Source organism: Dryobates pubescens, chromosome 14 (genome assembly GCF_014839835.1).
Source record: "Dryobates pubescens isolate bDryPub1 chromosome 14, bDryPub1.pri, whole genome shotgun sequence".
Taxonomy (NCBI): domain Eukaryota; kingdom Metazoa; phylum Chordata; class Aves; order Piciformes; family Picidae; genus Dryobates; species Dryobates pubescens.
In genome coordinates this window covers 20,709,858-20,730,905 of record NC_071625.1, presented here as the reverse complement: position 1 = coordinate 20,730,905, position 21,048 = coordinate 20,709,858, and the positions used below count along the sequence as shown (strand labels likewise).

Genomic DNA, 21,048 nt, shown 5'->3' with positions numbered 1-21,048 from the left:
AGCCATGTTGAAAATGGAAATTAGATAGAAGAAAATGAATTCCTTCTTATTTTGAGTGCTTTGTGCTAAGCTCATTAAACAAAAATGTCTGCAAAAGAGTTTGGAGTAGTTGCAGATTGGTTTAATTAAAAACCTGAAATACTTAATCATCAGCAGCAAGATCCAGTCTGAACCATCTACACAGTGAACAAACATTAGTCTTTGATCGTAACAGTTTTTATATAGAAATCTAATGAAACTATAAAGATGCTGTCAATTATTTAAGGCAATATCTGCTCTAAACAGATGGTCCATAGTGCTGACTTCACTATAGTAAAGAGCCTAACATTTAATACTTAGTCTATGATTTGCATGCTGGAAAGTGTACTGCAGTACAGTGGTGAGGCAGAGTAAGGTACTGACTGAAAGTCTCGGTGCCGTTTCTCAGGTGCACACGGTGCGGTTGGTTATCTGCCTCCATGTTGCACAGTTCTGGGGTTTCCAGCGGCTCGGAGTGTCTCTCTCTTTGCTCTTCTTAATACACTCAGTAGTGGACCTTCCTCCTCACTGCTCTCCTCGGAGCTGGAAATCTCGGTGCCTATTTCTGTGCCCACTGAAGGCCTCTCATAAGGATCTTTTGGGCATGAGATTTTCTCCCCTTGGCACTCATGCCTGTGTGGAAACTTAAGGCTTTCATTGAAGAAGGCAGAAGCCATGCATTCAGCTGTTGTTTTATCACAAACACATAGTAGTTTCTCACAGATGGTCCAACCAATACCTTAAAAGGAAATTCAGAGTTAATGTTTGACAGCCATTGCAATTAGTCAATGTGTAATTTTCCAGGGGTAGATGAGCTTTTGGAAATAATATTTTCAAACCTGCCTTGAGTTTTAGTCTCCAAATTCACCCTTAGTTATCTAAATCTAAGCCTGACACCAGGGCACTGGGCAGCTGAAGGTCTGACTGCCTTTAGTTGAATTTGTGATTGTAAAGACAACAATAGGCTGATTTCTGCCTCCCATCATAAAGTATCTGAACATATTTTTTCTCAGCTTGACCTGGTGTAATAATCTTTATTTCAAATTTTTTTTCTCTCAGGTTATAGTAACTATTGATAGCTTTGTAAGCCAATTTTTTTTCTGTCTCCATACTCAGCTCAAGCAGCTCACAGGCATGGTGACATTTGGTCTGTAATGCCTTGGTGCTCTCTCATCAGGACATGAGAAAGTTCTCTAACACAAACTTACATTTTGGCTTATGATCAAAACAAACAACTTCAGATCTTGAACTTCTTTCTGCAGCACATCCAAGTTTCTTAACTTGTTCCATACAACAATGATGAGAGAAGCAGCACCTGAAGCAGTAGATGTAAATGGAAAAAATATCTGCTCTTCCTGTAGCACAGAGTATTTGCAATTATTTTGTCTCTTTCTTTGCAATGGCCATTAAACCTAAGGAATTTTAGATTTCATATAACAGAAAAATCTTTTCCATAAAGCAGAAGGAAAACAATCCAAACTGTTCCTAGTCTCCTCCTATACCTCTTCCTAATTTCACTGCCTGCTTCCTAATTCTTTTTGTATCCTATGTTCAAAAGTGCTGTAGCTTTCTGGGACTGGGAGGGAGGTGGTGCTGGTGAGGGTGGTTTCATTTTAAACCAGATAATTACAATTGTAACTGACCAAATCCACTGTGAGAAGGGTCTTCAAGTGTTCAGATACTGTTGGCTGTAAATCTGAAAACAGCATCATGATAGCCAGAGCCTTGACTTGTCTGTCACGTGCTGTGTTCAGTCTCCTTTGTGTGCAGGTATGTGCTGTATGCTGAGTGCTACACTAAGCCCTGATATGGCCCTACCTGTTGTGAACTTCTACCAGGAGGGAGGGTTTTAGTTGTATACAATAATTTCAGCAGAGATTGATTTGGTTGAATTCTCTGCATTACTCCAGAGTTCCTCCTCTTGTCAGTCATACCATGACAGCACACAGGTGACCATGGCAGGTCTCTTGGGCTGCAGCTCTGGCAGTACTTCACCCAAGTTCTACTCTATTCTGAGGATAGTGTGGCATTGGGTGTGTGTTAAATCTTCATAAATCACTTTCCAAACCACCTCTTAGCCAAGTTCCATTGCAACCCTTATCCTCATTTCTTTTGATACTCTTCATTCTGCTCTACTTACCTTCCATTGCTCTTTTCTTATTTTGAGTTAGTAGCTCCCTTCTAGAACATGGATGTAATAACAGACTGTGTCTTAGTGACAGTGTTTCCCCAAAATGTGGCCTGACTGCTGACAAATAGCTATACCAGGCCAAACAACATCTTTGTGGGTCCATAGCACCCCAATAATAGCCACACTTAATGGCAGATTCTAGAAGAGCCCACACCTGTCCAGAGCATCAGTAGGATAACCTCTTCCTTCTTGGCCACAGTAGCAACCGTAAGACTCAAAGTCCTCTGGGCATCGCTCGGTTAAACAGAACAGCATTTCTCCTAGCTGGGGCAGCTCCCTCTTCTCTCTTCCATTGCCTCTCTCTTGAAGAAAGGTTAATCGCTCACATACTGTAAAGCAAAAAATACAGTTTGACACATCATGTTTTCACTGCATCCTGGCGACCATAGATGTATTTTTAGAGCCATCAGAAACCTTTAAGGACAACATTTTGCTGTTTCTAAATTATTGTTCCAGTCCATGACCTACGCTTTTTAGAATACTTCTGAACAAGATAGATGAAGTGGAAGGAAAATATTTAAAGGGGAGAGAGATCCCTATGAAGATAGGGCTGCAAGTCAAATTGGATTGCAATGAGTGTCCTTAATATCCTTTGTAATCCTTCAGAGTTACATTTTTCTTCTAGAATATTCAGACCTAGATTTCACTACATTCTGTCTTGATTAATTCAGAAAGTAGAGTCCTAACCTCCTGTGCTTGCACAACAATAGCCGGGCAATAATTAACTATGTTGTGCTGGAGGAAACAATTTCTTTCACTTGAAATATAGCTCAATTCAAGCTATGATACCCCCTAGCCCTAATGCAGGAGCAATCTGTTGGCGTGGTCACTGCGCTGTTGACATTTTGGCATTTCCGTGTCCCAACCCTAATGCCTCTGGGGCTTCACCCACTCTGGAAAACTGATACTGTGGGGATCATCTGTAAGATTTGAGAGAAGACTGTGCTCTGTATCAGGGAAAAAAAATGATGTTAAGAAGACCTCTTTTGCTGCTTTTCCAGGAAAAGGACTTGAATAGGCTGATGGTTGGATCATGGGAGAGAGGAAAGCTTCTCTTTTCTGTGCATCCTCCTTGCTTTCATGACTCTTCTCAGCTTTCCTTTTGCAGCAATAAACTGACTCTTCATGCTTCTTCCAGGGACAACTCTGGGTTGCTTCCCCCAGCAGGATATTCTGCCCATACACCTGCTTGAGTCTTTGCTCAATCATGTTAAGTCAGTAAGAACAAACACCAGCTTCATGCACTGATGCACAATTTCTATAGCTGGTGTGTTGCAATTAAATTTTCCAGTTTGATGAAAAGCTGGGTTGATTCTTCATGCCTGCTCTTTTCCAGTTCTGGGACTGCTTCTCTCCCTTGAGAAGCCTAACAAGATGCATGGGACAATCCACCAATGTGGATTTAGAGCAGTGACAGGTCTGAAATGTCTTGGGATTTCTGTGAACTCTGATCAGGAGTTGAAACAGTATCAGGAATGGTGAGAAAGAGGCTGACTGGCAAGATTTTGGCAAGAGGTCAGAGTGAGGAGCAGGGGAAGTTCCTTTTATTGCTGCTTCTGCTTGTAAAATAAAGTGACTTAAAGATGTGATTAAAATACTGCCTAAAACAAAAGCAATGGGAAACATTTACAGAGCTCTTTTTAGATCTTGTACTGCATTTAAAAAATGTGCTTATAGCCTTATTATAAATAGGTTTTGTAAGTGTTAATGATAGCACGTTGCTGGAAGAGGTTAAACTGTTGGAAGTGTCTCCAGGTGATGACTTCTGCTGCTCTTACAACTGCCAATACATATGTGCATGCCCTCCTAGTTTAGTATAACTATTTTTATATGTAATAGGAACCTACCTTTATTTTAATAGACAGATAACTGAATATTTCATTAGATATAACTAGAAAAAACAAACAAACAGACAAAAGCCAAAAAAAAATTATTTACCTTTTCCTGCAGGTTCATTTGGTCCCCTATCAGACTGCACTAGTTTGAGACCTATTCCAGAGGAAGTTGTGCTCCGGCTACCACTTGCAGGGCTTGTTTCTACAGATGACATACACATAGATAAGACTTACAAAGGTAGAATAAACTCTTCTTTCAGTAATGTCTTCAAAAGTGCATATTCTGAACCATAATCAAGTGGCAGTCTTCTAGCATATGTTTATTTTGTCATTGAAAGACTGTTAATTAATGATTAGTTGAGCTTTCTTGATCTGTGTTTTACAGTGAACTGCCTTTTCCAGTACATTAAGTGGTGTGCACCCTGTATTCTATGTAACCTGTCCAGATTTGAGGAGAAAATAGTGTTATTTTATGTACCTATGAGAAATGCTGAAACCTTGGATAGCTGAAAACAGAAATAAGGAGTTGCTGTAAATTAGAGTAGTTATAATTCAGTTTTTACTTGCCTTTTTCTTTTGCCCTTGTAGATGTGGCTGTAAGAATCTTTGCAGTGGGGACAATTTTGACTTGCATTGAGTTAGTATCTCCTGGGAATGGGGCTGGGGAGGTGGTTATCTCTTCCACTGGGACCACAGCTTCCATAAATCCATCCTCTTCTGATTAAGTGGAAAGAGAAAAGCAGAATGTATGGAAAATAAACAGCAAGATTTCAATTTTAGATAACCAGTCACAATAATATCCTCAGGCAGAACTGGTGTGGATTGATGGTCATAGAGGAAAAAAAAACACTTTCAGGATGAGAATGGGAAAAGCAATGAATATCCCTACTGGCTGTTTCTTCACATCTCCTGTCTTTCAGGAGAAGAGATGCTGGTTAAATGATGACTGGTTTAACTGCTGATTGTTCTTTTTAATTCTGTATGTTATGTACTGAGGTAAAGAGCTGTGCCAGTCGCTGGTTATATGGATTGCTGGTTAGTCAGCCTTACAGAGAGATGAAGTGAAGCTGAGATGTCCTAAGATGTCATTTTCTGAATAAAATTGCTTTTAAAAAGGTGTCCGTTCACATGAATTTACCAAAACCAAGAGCAACATTATTAAATGGAAGAAGATTATTTCACTGATGCAGAGCTGGGCAGCTGAAGGATTTACTGTGTGGTAACCACAAGGAAATATAAAGGGGAAAGTAAGTGGACATTGAAAACAAACAAAAACCAGCCATAAGAATTTTTTTTTATCTTAAACTGATATTTATTTTTATATTATCTGAGGCTTTATTATTGGTCAGGAGTGTTTCGTTTCAGCAAGGATTGCATGACATCTTTTTTATTTTTAGATTACCCAAAGCTTTATTATTGATCAGGAATGTTTTAGAATAGAATAGAATAGAATCAATAAGGTTGGAAGAGACCTCAAAGATCATCAAGTCCAACCTGTCACCCAGGACTTCATGACTGCTAAACCATGGCACCAAGTGCCACATCCAATCCCCTCTTGAACACCTCCAGGGATGGTGACTCCACCACCTCCCTGGGCAGCACATTCCAAGAGCTAACAATTCTCTCTGTGAAAAACTTTCTCCTCACCTCAAGCCTAAACCTCCCCTGGTGCAGTTTGAGACTGTGTCCTCTCGTTCTGGTGTTGGTTGCCTGGGAGAAGAGACCAAGCCCCTCCTGGCTACAACCTCCCTTCAGGTAGTTGTACAGAGCAATAAAGTCTCCCCTGAGCCTCCTCTTCTCCAGGCTAAACAATCCCAGCTCCCTCAGCCTCTCCTCATAGGGCTTGTGCTCGAGGCCTCTCACCAGCCTTGTTGCCTTTCTCTGGACACGTTCAAGTGTCTCAATGTCCTTAAATTGAGGGGCCCAGAACTGGACACAGGACTCAAGATGTGAAGATGTGGCTTAACCAATGCAGAGTGCAGGGGCACAATGATTTCCCTGCTCCTGCTGGCCACACTATTCTTGATGCAGGCCAGGATGCCATTGGCCTTCTTGGCCACCTGGGCACACTGCTGGCTCATGTTCAGGTGGCTGTCAATCAGTGCCCTCAGGTCTCTTTCTGTTTGGCTGCTCTCCAGCCACTCCGACCCCAGCCTGGATTACTTGAATCTTTTTTATATTTTTTTTTTCAATGTAAACTAACTTATAAATTAAAACTGTTACAAAATGGAAATAAAATGGTTTCATTTCTTTCTAAATGTCAGTATGAAGAATGTGGCATTTCACAAACAAGACAGTTTGAAAATACTTTTGAACTTGTGTTTCCACATTTTAAAAGCCTTTGTTTTTTTTTAATTCCTTGGCTGAACTTCTTCACATGATTAAATGCAAATTCTTTAAGTTTTTCCCCTCTCAAGTTCTGGCTTTACTATGTGTTGAAAATATCCTGTCCTAGGATAAGAGACTAGATTACAAAAATATGAAAGTACTGCTAAGAACACAGTGAAGCCCATGAAAGGCTGCAAAAAGGGATAAAGAGCAACACCTTAATAGCTCACCATGGTTCACATTTTCTGCCACTTGGTTTGACAGTTATGTGTTGAAATGAAAGAGATTCCGGCTTGATGTGGAAAATAAAGCAGGAGCATAGGAAATTGTGGTGTTAGCCTAAGAATAGATACTACAAATAATCTGCTGGGAGCTGTGGTGATCTTCAACACAGCACACAGATTTTCTGATACATTCAAGTTAACAGAGAAGAACATGAGGATGATCAGAGGGCTGGAGCACCTCTCCTATGAGGACAGACTGAAGGAGTTGGGGCTGTTCAGTCTGGAGAAGAGAAGGCTCTGAGGTGACCTAATTGTGGCCTTCTAGTATCTGAAGGGGGCCTACAAGAAGGCTGGGGAGGGACTTCTCAGGATGTCAGGTAGTGATAGGACTCAGGGGAATGGAATGATTCAGGCTGGATATGAGGAGGAAGTTCTTCACCATGAGAGTGGTGAAGCCCCGGAATGAGCTGTCTGGGGAGGTGGTTGGGGTGCCACCCCTGGAGGTGTTTAAGCCCAGGCTGGATGAGGCTCTGGCCAGGCTGATGGGGTGTCCCTGCCCATGGCAGGGGGGTTGGAACTAGATGATCCTTGTGGTCCCTTCCAATCTTGACTGATACTATGATACTATTTAATGACTTTGACCAGTGCTTAGTACAGCAATGCCAAATTTCTGTGATGGGATGGAAGACATGGATACCATTCAGATGGTATAATCAGGATCAAAAAATTACTACTTTCTTCTCTTCATATTCATTGTTCCTTCACATTTTTCTGGTGCATCTCAGTCTGTTTGAATAATCCTTTATATATAAAAAAGACCACTAAAAACTTTCAAGTCTACCAAGGTGGCCCACTTCTAGCTGTAGCTACCAGTGTGGCTGTACTCAAAGCACTAACACCTGCAAAAGCTGAAATAGGTTTTAGACTGGGAAAGAATTCTGTGAAATTCTGTTTAAAAAAAGGAGGAGGCAAAACCAAAACAAACTCTTCTGGCAGCAGATGCAGTGAAGGTAACTTAAAAACCAATCATTATATCAGAAAACCTTATGTGAAGAGGTTCTCACAAATATTTGTATGAGGAGTGCAAATGAGTAGCTGGAGGCAATGAACAGCTAGTGCTTCTCCGTCTGCTTTTATTGTTTGTGTGTCTGCTATCTGACCCTGATCTAAATTTGATTCCCTGGCAGCCCTGTCATCACCGTGTGTGGATTTTTAACTATGATGCTTATAGATGAAGTATTGCTGTGTAAGTCAAAGGAAAAGGAAAGCTGTGAGCCACTGACCTTTTAGTGAGATGATGGGAGGAGATGGAGCTGTGCCTTTGTGGTCCTTCGTGGTAACTGTACAAAAAACAGAGGCATCATGCTCATGACCTACCTGCTGTATTTTTGCAATGAATTTCTGGAGTGAGGAAGAGAAGAGAAGAGGAGAGAAGAGGAGAGAAGAGAAGAGAAGAGGAGAGAAGAGGAGAGAAGAGGAGAAGAGAAGAGAAGAGAAGAGAAGAGAAGAGAAGAGAAGAGAAGAGAAGAGAAGAGAAGAGAAGAGAAGAGAAGAGAAGAGAAGAGAAGAGAAGAGAAGAGAAGAGAAGAGAAGAGAAGAGAAGAGAAGAAGAGAAGAGAAGAGAAGAGAAGAGAAGAGAAGAGAAGAGAAGAGAAGAGAAGAGAAGAGAAGAGAAGAGAAGAGAAGAGAAGAGAAGAGAAGAGAAGAGAAGAGAAGAGAGAGAAGAGAAGAGAAAGAAGAAGAGAAGAGAAGAGAAGAGAAGAGAAGAGAAGAGAAGAGAAGAGAAGAGAAGAGAAGAGAAGAGAAGAGAAGAAGAAGTAGAAGAAGAAGTAGAAGTAGAAGTAGAAGTAGAAGTAGAAGTAGAATGGAATGGAATGGAATAGAAATACAAATAGGAATAGAATAGAATTAACCAGGTTGGAAAAGACCTTCCAGATCATCTAGCCCAACATATCAGAAAGCTTAACCATCACTATTAGCCTTGTATTATAAAGAGGGTAATTGGGAGAAATGTTTTGCTGAAGGATGTGGAAGTCAGCAGAAGAACTAGAGAGATTATCCAGAAATCTTGTGCTGCAGATTTTTAACTGTGATGGCACAGAGCTTCATAAACCAAAATCAGGAGTGCCTGATTTGTCAGCAAAAGTATAATCAGACTCTTACCTCTATCTTTGGAAGTCCCTAGGACAATCTCAGTGGGCTCAAAAGAAATCACTGTTGAAAACAGAAAATGTAAAGTTGGAAAACAAGTTGTCAGCATAGACTCTTAAGAAAAGTCAAGCGGCTTTTTTTCAGTAAAGCAGGAAGATCCAGGCATTTCATCTACAGAGATTTGCCTGGGTTTCTCAGCAGTGCATTGATCATTGTAAACAAAGTGATATTGATACAATAATCTCCTTCCTGCATTCAAATAATGTGCCTTACACTAACAAAGCAGGAGCATAAATATGACTGAAGTCTCAAATTCTTTATTAAATCTCTTTGACAAATACCCTAAACAAGATTAGGTCTCTAACAGTGAGATCACTGCTGCATAAAGATGCCGCATTTCACATGAACACTTTGCCTTCATTGAAAGTCAAATATGGATAGACAGCTATAAGGCCAAATACTTCCCTAACCTCTAGTTTATGCCTTTACCTGATAACATTTATTTGTCAGCTGTGTTTTGATAAACACACTGTCAAATGATCAAAAAATTTCAGCTTCTTTTTGCATTTTGTTAGGAGGTTGCAATGTGAAGAATAATGTTTTTGCCTTTGAAGGAGTTTCTGAGCAGTATGTAGCTTTATTTTCATGCATTTCCCACAGCTGTCAATGCTGAAGCCTCTTTGGGCTTAAATGGGGAGACAACCATTAAATGGCAAGTGGCTCTCCAAAAGTTTCCTTCAAAGTCTGTCTGTGATACATTTTCAGCTTTCTAAAATTCCTAAAGAGGCTTTTGATGATCTATGCCTCTTTGGAGAGCATGAGCAATTTGTTTTTACAGGATGATACTTACAGATGTGCAAATGCAAGTGCACTCACTCCTTCAGGAGTTTTCTGTTACCAAGCTTCCCAGAAGCAGCAACATGAACCAATATTTGAGCTGTTGTTAAGCAACAACAAAAAAATATCTGCTAAAACCCCAACCTTGATAATAGGTATGAAGGAACTGCCAGCACTTATACTTGGCACAAAGCCTTTCCAGGCAGGTACCTTTGTGCATGTGGCACTTCTTAAAAACTGAATAAATTAAAACAAACCAAAAAACAGAAAAACAAACAAACAAACAAACCAACAAAAACCCCAAAGCCTGCCTGTTAAAGTCTGAAGCATTTAGGGCAATAGCTCACATAGAGTAGCATGGTGCCATTTGAAATCAGATTCTTAAGTTCTCAAAAGCACAACTTACCACTCTCCACTCCCCTAAAATTACTTCCAAGTTTCTCTGAGCTGTGCAGAGTCTTTGTTGCATTCACATAGTGCACCACAGGATGGCTTTGTTTGCAATGAGGCCACACTGCATGAGTGCACCAACAGAACTGGACAATGGCTGGTCCAAGACTGGTCTCCTCTATTTAAGTATTGTATGACTTGACCCTCAGTTACTAGGTGTCCCCTCACAGAGCTAATCATGATTTTGGATGACTTCTGTCTGTGACCTCTTGTGTTGTAGTGCACACCATGCAGGTAGGGAGAGAAGAGCTTTCTCACACCTCAGCAATGAGATTTTGCAAGCATCCATTCCTGACTATGACAGCTATCGATTGTAGCAGAAAAAAAATTGAGATTGTTGGAAGAGCCACTTGGTCTCATGGTTTAGGAACTCACCCAAAACACACCAATAAAAGGGACTTCAGCCTGGACCTCCACATTGCAAATAAATAAACCACAAAACTGCTGGCTCATTTACCATAAGCCATGCTGAAATTTTTCCTCATGCCACTGCTTGTTCTTGTATAATGAAATGTCTTTTCAAAGGCAAAAAATATGCAATTGGCTGTGGGTCCAGTGGCTGACACTCACACAGCATGTTTCTGCCAAACAGCTCACCTGCTGCAACCTGTGTTCCCAGGGTAAAAAAAGGTCTATTTGGGTGAAAACAGGGTTTGTTGTAAAGTGCTCATTCTGAGCCCTTGGGAAACTTACTGTAGACAGTGGCTAAGCATGTCATGTGTATACACTGGAAAATATCAGCTTCTCATTCAGTCTTGAATTCGATCACCAGACCATTATATCTACTTTTATATCAGGGCATAAAGAAAGCAAACAACTTATTCTTGTGTTTCAGTCTTTCAGCTTTTGAGAGCTTCTTGCACTGTAATTACAAACCTTCTTCTAGGGATGCAGTCACAGCCTCTGTTTTGTCAGTCCCATGAAGAAGGAGATCTGCAAACGTAAAAGCATTCTTATTCCAGAGTCATACCTCAGGATGCACATTAGAGTACTTCATCTCAACATAACAGGATCAGAGGCCATCCAAATGGAACTTGTTTCTGAATATTACTACTGTTGTGCTTTCTGCACAGTTATTATATGATACAAATATAACAAATACAAGCCTAATTATTGATAATTACATAACTATTAAAATCCTGCCTTAATAGTTAGTCATTTGCTTATACTAAACTCTACTCAGCAGTGCACAGTACAAATTTTGTTTAAATGCCTAAGCCAAATTAAGTGTCAAAGTCAACAACAGAAACTGGCTAGAAATCAGCATTCTTTAAATTGTCATTTCAGTACATATTTTAAAATGTGGCCTGTAGTGAAGGTATTAAAAGAATTAAACCTTTAGACAGAAAGCTTGAATGTTCAAGTCCAGGTGGTTGGCTCAGGACCTTTTTGAAGCAGAGCCTTAAGTGTGCATGCAATAGAAAAGGATCCATCTGAAAATATTTTGAAGCTGCTTTCAACATGTTTCTTATACTATTTGTAAAGGACATTCAGAGTTCCCTTCTGGATTCCTTCTCAGAAAAGAGCCATTTGGCTGAAATTTTCCTGTGCACCCGTGTAAAAGCTTGTCACAAAACTGGTGCTTTAGTTTATCAGACCTTTTTTTCCCTTCTTACATATTTTGACATCTTGCTAAAATTTTTCATTTCTTCTCAAAAAGGAATTCAAAGATTTCAAAAAACCTAATTTTTCTGAGTACAAATTTATCTCAATTGTTATACTCCAGTCAAAGAACTACAGAGATAAGGACATACCTTCCATGTGAGGTGTTGTCATCACTCTCTTGCTGGTGGTTTCTGAAAAGGACAAAGTTCTCTCACAGACTGAAGTGTTAGAAGGGAGTTTGTCACTGTTTAATCTGAACAGTATAAATCAGGAGTTCATGGTGTTTGTTTGTCTTGAAGCAAATATTTAGGCAAATAGATCCCCATTGCATTCAGGGTTGGTTTGTTTGTTCTCTGTAATAATCTAGTGAAATCCTTTTCCTGGAAATTTGTCAGCTGGAGTGATTATTTTTCTTTTTTTCAAAGCCTGAACCTGGCAGAACAGCTACACAGAAAGGTAATAGCATGAGTGAACACCAAATAAAAATGTTTCACTCAAAGGATTATTTTTTTTTTCCTTTAGGAAATATAATCAGGAGCCTAAAAATAGTGGAGGTATTCAGTGAGCTGAAGTTGAATCTGTCTTTCCCAGCAGTGGTAAAACCAGCATGATTTTCCTATTAGCACCTCACAATTTCCCCTTTATTTGTAATGTGTTGGAACTGCCATACTTTATATTAGAGCCATCTGATCCCAGTGAAAGATTACTGGGTTACATGAAACAATTTTCTGGCTTTGATGCAAACTTTCCTGTGGCCTTTAATTCTGCCTTGAACTATTCATGAAGAGATGCACACATCCAGAGGGTGATAGAGATGTGTATATATGTCCCTACCACTGCAGGATGTGAATATGAGCTGAAGGATTAGAAAAACTAGCATCACATTTTCACAGCTCTCTCAGCTTGGGAGTTAAAGGGTCCTCCCCCTGCCATGCTCTGATTGCAATCCATATGAATTAAGTTTTTAATCCTGCCCTTTTCCTACAGGACAGATATTCAGTTTTGCAAGGCTGTAATTTTAGCTCCAGAGAACAGATTAGTGTATGACAATGGAGATAAATATCCCCTTTATGTATAGAAAGGATTTTCATTCCAAGGTGGAAGCCAAGTATCAGAGGAGGCCTATTTTCTGCCTTCTCAGGTAGTTTTTGCATGATTTAAAGGGAAATTGAGCTAGCAGTATTTTCAGTTTGGCATTCCTGCTAGTAACCTTGGTGGGTCACTAATCACCCCAAGTATCACCCATGGATTCAGGTTGGCAAGAATCTCACAGGATTGGCAGGAGCCTCCTGGAAAAAAAAGAAAAGAAAAAAAACGGAAAAAAAAAAAAAAAAAGGAAAAAAAGAAAAAAAAAAAGGAAAAAAGAAAAAAAAAGGAAAAAAAGAAAAAAAAGAAAGTCTGCATACCTAATTGCAATTTCCCTATTGCAGTTTTGTCTTCTTCCTCTTGTCCTGCCCTTGTGCACCTCCAGGAAGGGTCTAGCCCAAACTGCTCTATACACTCCACTAGGTATTAAGGACAGCAAACAGATCTCCCCATGTCTCCTCTTTCATCATGTGCTTCAGCCCCCTCAACACCTCAGTAACCTCTTCTGGACTTGCTCCAGGATGGCAATTAGTCCACTTTGTTCTTCTGTCTCAGTATTCACTTGAGTAGGAGTAAATGAAACAGAGTAGGAGACATGAAACAGAGAACAGGACAGACTGCCAGATTTAGTGCAGGAAATCACCCAGCTACCGCTTCATTTTTGTTGGGTCAAATTTGATGCCAGCATTAAAACTGGCAGGAGAGACAATCAATCAGATCTTTATTATTACCTGTAACCAGAGATAGACAGAAGGAGACATCCAGCCCATTCAAGGAAGAGTTAATATGTGCATTCACAAAACATTCAATGGCATCTTTGTCACAGTTGCAAAGGAACTGTTCACAGGGATCCCCAAACTCTGGAAATAAAATAAACATCCAAACAAAGTACTATTGAAATATCTTTTCCACATCCTGCTTCTCCCTCCCTGTACTGTTTGTGTCTGTATTAATTAGTCAAAACCTATTTATATTGTGCTTCATCAGGTTAAACACAGTCAAATTTCATAGTTCAACAGCTTGTTTTCAAAACACCATCCAACGTAGCCTGGCACTGCTGGCAGCAGACTTCTTGCCTGTGCCAATTCATTCTGAAGAGCAGTGCTTTGCTGCCTCCAGTTTATCCATAGAGAATTTAATCCAGTTGATATCAAATTTGACATTTCACAAACTTAATTTAAATATTCCTCATAACCTCAAGAAGTCACAGTCCACAAGCCAAGCCTTTCATGTAATTTGTGGTTTGCTCTTTATAAAGTATATGAAACAGTTTCCCAGGAAATACTGTTTTCCCCACTACTAAACCTTCTATCTTTCGGGGTTTCAAAACACAATGCTGACCTTTCACAGCTGTCACACTTCTGTTTCAGGTTTTGATAGGGACTGGGTTTTTTTCTGAAGTATGGAAAGAGGTGGAAAAAGTACTATTCATATTTAAATTCACTTGGTTTAACGAGAAACAAGAAAAGCAAACTGGATATGACTGTTACTTAACAAGTGGTAAAGGTACTGGTTTGTGGGTTCTGCTCATCTTTGCTGGGATCCTCAAATCATGCTGCAGTATGTAGTCTTTTCTGCTTATCAATATTTACTGAAAAATTATGTTAGAATTGATTAGGTGTTAAAGAGCTGCCATCCGCACTTGTCAGGACTGTATTAGTTTTGCATGGAGTAACTCCTGTTATAATAGCATGGTTTCTGCACTGCATCCGAGGAGTGTATATGATGCTGTGAGCAAAGAATATGGTATGTGAATACTGGGCCTTGAAACTTCAGAAGGGATGTGTTCTTCAGACCTTTCACCAGCATCCACTGCATTTTTGATGTGTGGAGATACCTCAAGCAATGCTTAGTGGTCCTGCAAAGTCAGGGAGACCTCAGCAAGAAACTGCCCATTAAAGAAGCCCTGGCAAGTTTCTAGTCTTCAGTTTTCCTACCTAGTTGGACTTTGTACTTCTGTGTATTCCTATTTCCATTTGCCACTGAGCAGAAAACTTAAGTCCTTAAAAATGCATACATGGGGGTTGTTTCTGCTTAATTTCTATATGACTTCTGGTAGATACACCACAAAGAACTTCTTGGTCGTGGTGAAGCTTCAGCATTATGCTCATGCACAGGTTAATCTTACCACATGTCAAGTTTTCAGTAGAGCAGCTGACATCTGTAGAAATCTTTGATGGATCCCATGTGCAGTCTATCTCCACTGCTTCCTCATAGCATTTGCGGTGCTGAAAACAGCAGCTAAAAACATGAAATAACACAAAGCTCACACGGTTTCATTTCAGTTCAAGATCAGACTGCAATTCTTTCATGTCCTTCTCGCCTAAGAATGCAAAAAAATGTCAAAAGAGGTCTGCATGCTGTGGGAGACCACATTTACTTTTCTTGCAGAAACTGAGTTCTTACATCTCAGCTCTAAAGTCTCGGCTCCAGCTCTTCCAAAAATCTTTCTCTCTGCAGATTTGGAGAACTGCACAGAGGCTAGTCTTCCTGAAATATTAAAAGTCTCTGCAATGCCTTGTGAATTCCTTGTCTCATTGGGATTATATAAATACATTCAATGTTATCCTCTGTTTCTTTCTCTTCTGTGCAACAATTGGAACTAAAGTCCACCATCTAGCCATCAGAAGGGGAAATACTTTCCTCACACTGGAGTAAAGCAGATTTCTCCTACCACCAAACAACAAAGGCAGTTAGCAACCTTGTGTCTTCATTTCAGCTATGAATAGACATGAAAAGTGAGCTATAACAACAAGCTCCCCATAAATCCTCTTCAGCTATTTTTGAACAGGCAAGCCACCTACTCCTATATTATAGAAGCATCTATCTTCACTAACATCATCTATAAATGCAACACCAAGAAAACACTTGGTCATCATTTATCCCACATACAATCGGTACATAAATAAAGCAGGGTCTTGCTGTTAGACTTAGGTTGAAAAATCCTCATTTCAGAGATGTGGACTCAGAATGTGGGTCTCTTATTTAATTGCCATTGGTCTTGACCTTGCTGAATGTAAAAGACAACACTGACATTTGAAGGAAGGATAAACTTGTGATCACAAAGTAAGGAATTACCTTTAGTTCAGCTCATGGGGGTCTTTTGCTAAAGACACGGTGAATGTGTTATTGCACATCATCCACAGCCCTGCACAAGACCCTGAACCCAACGCTGTACAGAAGCACTCCTTCACTGACCACAGCAGGGAGCAAACATCTGCCCCTTGCAGGCTGCCTTCATATTTAATCACTCACTGTAGTAAATAAAAAAATCCAAAACTATTGCAATATTTATTTTGTCCTCACAGCCAGTGACACAGTCCAAGTCCTAACTGTGATCAGAGTTTTTAAGGTTTGCCAGCGGTGAATCAGAGCTCATGATTATTGTTATCTCAGCTGATGAAGTCTCAGAGCCCAGTTTGCACTCAGTGTCTCTGCTAACCAGTAGCAGTTTTGCTCCCTGCTGTAATCTGCTGTAGCAGAACATATAAATGTACTAAATAAAGGAGAGGGCAAATAGCATTCAGCAGAGAGGCATTGATAGTTCCTCTGCACCACAAACACTGCTGTGGCTTGTTTCAGAGGTGAGACTGAAGTTTGTAAGCTCCATCTGAAGAATTGTTTTGGGACCAATTCCTGTCTTTGTCTGAGTACCAGTGAGGTGGCAGCACCTGAGAGCTCCTCTAACTGCATAGTAAATCTAATACAAACTCCCTGCAGTTGTTGTTTGCTAAGTGCTTCACAACTACATCAACATTTCTTGAACAAGCAAGGGATTGTAAAACATGGATTGTCCTCTGGACATACTTCTCTTCCCCTGTGGAATATGGAGGTACACTGGGCTCCTAATTTAAGTAAGACAATTGGCTAGTCTAGCAAATGGGAAAAGGTCGGGCTTATGGGCATAAACATTTTCCAGTGCCTTAAAACCTGCAGTGAGATGTTCAGCTCTTTTCCAAGGAATAGAAATAGCAGCAAAAATCCCCAAAGTTTGAAAAATTATTTTCTAAGCAGCACTGTAGGAACTGTGTCTGAGAAAGACATGTAGCAGCCACTGTTTTGGAGGAGAGTCCCTTGAACCAAAAGCATTATCTGTGTCAGTGGCAAACCAATGATCAGTCTCCACTTACTGCAAAGTGCAGTGAGGGTGCCATGCTCTGCTAAGGAAATCTACTAACCAATTTGTAAACACAAAGTGACTCTGTGGATGTTTCTCAGGACAAAACTGATGATGGAACTTCCTGCTATTTCTGTATTTATGCTGTTCTGCATTAAAATGAAGCTAAGTGAAGAATAAGACCAGGTGCTCAGCTCTTCAGGTATCAATCCACTGATCTAACTTGAGCTCTCATTTCAGCATGTCATCATGATTGTTCAGAAAACCTTTCATAAGAAGTCCCATGGCTTTTATTTTTTTTTCCATTAGTAAGGTTAGATCTTCATTTTCCCAGCCATTGCATGCTGGAAAGTCGATGGATTAATTTCCATCTAACTATAGACATTAGTCCCTTCTGAGTCACTGCGGACTTCACTCAGGGAACTAATGAATTACTTTACACTATAGAAAAACTTTTTTGCTATTTAGATGTGGATGGATCTTTATTCCCTTTAAATTTCTTTTCACACCTCCTGCCATTACAATGAACAATCATTTGATTGTCCTGGCCTGAGATTACATTTTTATCCACTAGCCCCTCAGGTTCTGGGGCAGTATCCCTCCAAAGCACACAGTGGAGTTTGGAGGAGTCTGTTTCTGGGAAAAGTCATTGAGCTAGAGTGTTCTTCTCTGTGCCTGGATGCCCCAGGGTCTTAAAACCTCTGCATGTACAAAGGTATTCAGGGCAACCTCCTAACTGCCACTTGAAGTCATACTTATCTGTAACCTGATTTTGTTGATACTTAAATCCCACTCAAATGCTAACATTTTTATTGCAGTCCACTATGAGCTTACATTGCTGATGTATTGCACAGCTCCCAGTGCTAACACTTTTGGAAGATTGTAAACCTACTAAATTGCTCAGATCAGTGCTCACCCACTCTCCCTATTAACAGCCCTCCAGTTTCTGGCACTGACTTAAGTGTGAGAGAAAATTCCATAGTACAAAGAAATGAATGAGGTTTTGTTCACAAAGAGCTGTTCAGAATTTAGAGACCACTGAGTAGCATGTGTCAAGAAGATGGGTATGTACTTAACCTGTTACATTAATGACTGCTCTTTGTAACCAGTTTAAACCAGCTGTGTTACCAGAGTTGTACTGGCGGAATTACACATAGCTGTAGAGGACTCTGCTTTTATCTGTAGGATGGGATTATTTCTCCACTTCAAACTGTGTGAAAATAAAGAGGGACTCTGAGCTATGAGGAAAAAGAAGCAAATGGATCACCACATCTTGTAGATTATGATCATCTCAACTACAGCTGTTTCCAAGGCAGGGTTTTGGCTCAGCAAAATGACAGTGCTCACTGTCAGGTAGGGATAGCACAGAATAGGGCTGATAAATCAGAGTCAAAAATTATCTTTGGTACATTATATCAGATATTTAGGTTGCAAGTAAGTAATGGTTAGACTAAACAGGCATGAATCATGTAGGATTCACTCTGAAGAATTCTTCTAGTTTTTTACAACTATCTTTAAATCATTTGGACAAGTGTTATGCTTCTGGTCACCAGAGCATGAGGGCATTGACAGCCAGTGGAGTCAGAAGAGAACAGCTCATGGATAAGACTTACTCATCAGCTTCATCCACGGGGAACCCCTCCATCTCAAAGCGGCAAGAGCAACCATAGTCTTCAAAATCCCTGGGACATAAACCGGTAACACACTTCATTTTGTTCACAAAGTTGAGCAGGGCAGGGAAGTTAGTGAAGATGGACTGTAACCAGGTGAAGTGAGAACCCAGGCAGTCTGCAAAGAGAATAGCAACAAAGTAAGTGGTAAATGGAGATGAGGCAGGTGTGGCTCTCATGTAGGTGATATTTGTGCTAATGCAGAGTCTAAACAAGGCAGTAACATAGGAATATTCAGCAATGCTTAACATTCAGCAGTATTTTGTATTGTAACAATCTTTGGGGAAATCCAGTCTCAAAAATCCCTCTTCCTTTTCAGTATATTTAAAAGGAAAGTCCAGGGGATTTCTGTTCAGTGCCCGAGTACAACTGGAACATGTACTTACCAAAAAACAATGCAACACTTTCCACATTTTGAAAGACTCCATTGAAGAATGTGGCATTGTCTAAATGAAAAAAATAAATAAACCACACTTCTTTTTAAAGAAGTAAGTGACAAGAACTGTCCCCAGACTGCCCCTGGCCTGGTTTCATTTGTTAAACCACTTTGAGATAAGAGTTAATAGCTACGTGCCAACAGCACACTTCCCCACAATGCTCCTGGAGTGTGAGTGATCCCCCCCTGCCTTGCAGATATTGCAGAAAGTAAAGCTTAAACCATTCTTACTTAAGATTCTTTCAGGCGTGTCAAGAAGCTCTGGCAGGAATGCTGGTGGCTCCAATTTTTGGCCACCTACCTCAGCAAGCAAATTTAAGAAGAAAAAAGATTAAAACACAACAAACCACCTCAAACCAACCAACTAAAACAACAAAAGACAATGACAACAGCTACAAAACCCCCAAACAAAACCCAACCAAACAAAACAAACACAAACAAATCAAAAACTCCAACCAAACCAACCCAGCAACAGCAGAAACATCTACTTCATTATGATGCATACACCGCAGGCATTTTCGATACCTTCCTACACCAGCCAGCTGATTTATCAAAGTCATGAAACACTTGCCCAGCTCCATCTGCACCCAGGAAAGCCCAGAACTGTACTGATAAGTCATGTTGACAACATCTTTAAAATCAGTCTTCTGCTAAACAGGTATTGCTACTGAGGATGTGCTAACCTGTATATTCCTGTGCTGTTCTGAACAGCAGCTCTTATTGGAGTAAATCAGCAGAATTGTATCAAACTAGTTTAGTTGCACAACTGCTTGCATTGTCCCAGATTTTTCCACTCTGTACCCTTGTGCTCTTCACTGACTTGAAGTCAGCAGGTTTAGTTTTCTGAGTCCTTATTACCCATTGTCTTTTAACCTCTTTTCATATCACTGTTTCTCTCTTCAGTTCTCCTTTTGAAGTTACTGTGGTAGATTTTACAGACTTTATTTTTCTTGTTCACCATGTCTTGAACCAGGGTAAAATCTAGTAACTGTTGTTTCCCCTCCCAATTTTTTTTTTCTCCTTATATTCTGCATGATTTTCAGGGGGAATGTTTTACTTGGTAACTATTTAAACTTACCCTTTTTCATAGAATCATAGAATCAACAAGGTTGGAAAAGACCTCAAAGATCATCAAGTCCAACCTGTCACCACAGACCTCATGACTACTAAACCATGGCACCAAGTGCCACGTCCAATCCCCTCTTGAACACCTCCAGGGATGGTGACTCCACCACCTCCCTGGGCAGCCCATTCCAATGGCTAATGACTCTCTCTGTCAAGAACTTTCTCCTCATCTCCAGCCTAAACTTCCCCTGGCACAGGTTGAGAATGTGTCCTCTTGTTCTGGTGCTGGTTGCCTGGGAGAAGAGACCAAGCCCCTCCTGGCTACAACCTCCCTTCAGGTAGTTGTACAGAGCAATAAAGTCTCCCCTGAGCCTCCTCCTCTCCAGGCTAAACAATCCCAGCTCCCTCAGCCTCTCCTCATAGGGCTTGTGCTCGAGGCCTCTCCCCAGCCTCATTGCCCTTCTCTGGACATGTTCAAGAGTCTCAGTGTCCTTCTTAAACTGAAGGGCCCAGAACAACACAGGACTCATGGTGTAGCCTAACCAGTGCTGAATACAGGGGCAGAATGACTTCCCTGCTCCTGCTGGCCACTCCATTCTTGATGCAGACCAGGATGCCATTGGCCTTCTTGGCCACCTGGGCACACTGCTGGCTCATGTTCAGGTGGCTGTCAATCAGTACCCCCAGGTTCCTTTCTGTTTGGCAGCTCTCCAGCCACTCCGACCCCAGCCCATTTCTTTAAATACAAGACGTCAAGGGTGTTTATTGTCTCAAGAATCTAAAAAAAAGTAACATTAAATTCATGGCATAGTTGGTGGTTATAAATAAATATAGATGTAAGAGAGCAAAGGAGAGTAGTGGGGGTTTTTAGATGTAAGGCTTAACTCTACTTTTGGCAGAGGATTAGTAAAATATAGTACTTTCTCTTCTTTTAGATTGTAGATATGGCCTTCTCAGAATGCCTACAACTTCTGTGAAGAGAACAAGATGTTCACAGTAACAGTTACATGCCTCCAGCAATTAATTTGTCAAGTT

General features: G+C 40.5%; 1 protein-coding gene across 1 annotated transcript; it reads right to left on the bottom strand.

Annotated features, from left to right (window-relative positions):
• Window positions 1–403: 403 nt before the first annotated feature.
• On the bottom strand, window positions 404–19,568 carry OC90 (otoconin 90). Its single transcript, XM_054167552.1, has 15 exons — window positions 19,454–19,568; window positions 19,180–19,245; window positions 18,899–18,958; window positions 18,456–18,630; window positions 14,854–14,966; window positions 13,457–13,585; window positions 11,789–11,830; window positions 10,911–10,967; window positions 8,760–8,810; window positions 7,880–7,936; window positions 4,612–4,761; window positions 4,148–4,273; window positions 2,364–2,538; window positions 1,227–1,333; window positions 404–757 (listed from the first exon to the last, which is right to left on the bottom strand). Exons 1-15 carry the CDS (start codon window positions 19,566–19,568, stop codon window positions 447–449), a joined length of 1,734 nt encoding a protein of 577 aa, XP_054023527.1. The 3' UTR covers window positions 404–446.
• Between the last annotated feature and the right edge of the window lie 1,480 nt (window positions 19,569–21,048).

Coding starts and splice junctions, on each gene's coding strand:
- OC90 (XM_054167552.1), bottom strand. CDS start 19,568: ATGACTTATCAGTACAGTTCTGGGCTTTCCTGGGTGCAGATGGAGCTG. Junction 18,631..18,898: donor AAGTGTTGCATTGTTTTTTG/GTAAGTACATGT, acceptor TTCTCTTTGCAG/ACTGCCTGGGTTCTCACTTC. Junction 4,762..7,879: donor TCCCATCATCTCACTAAAAG/GTCAGTGGCTCA, acceptor CCACTTAATCAG/AAGAGGATGGATTTATGGAA.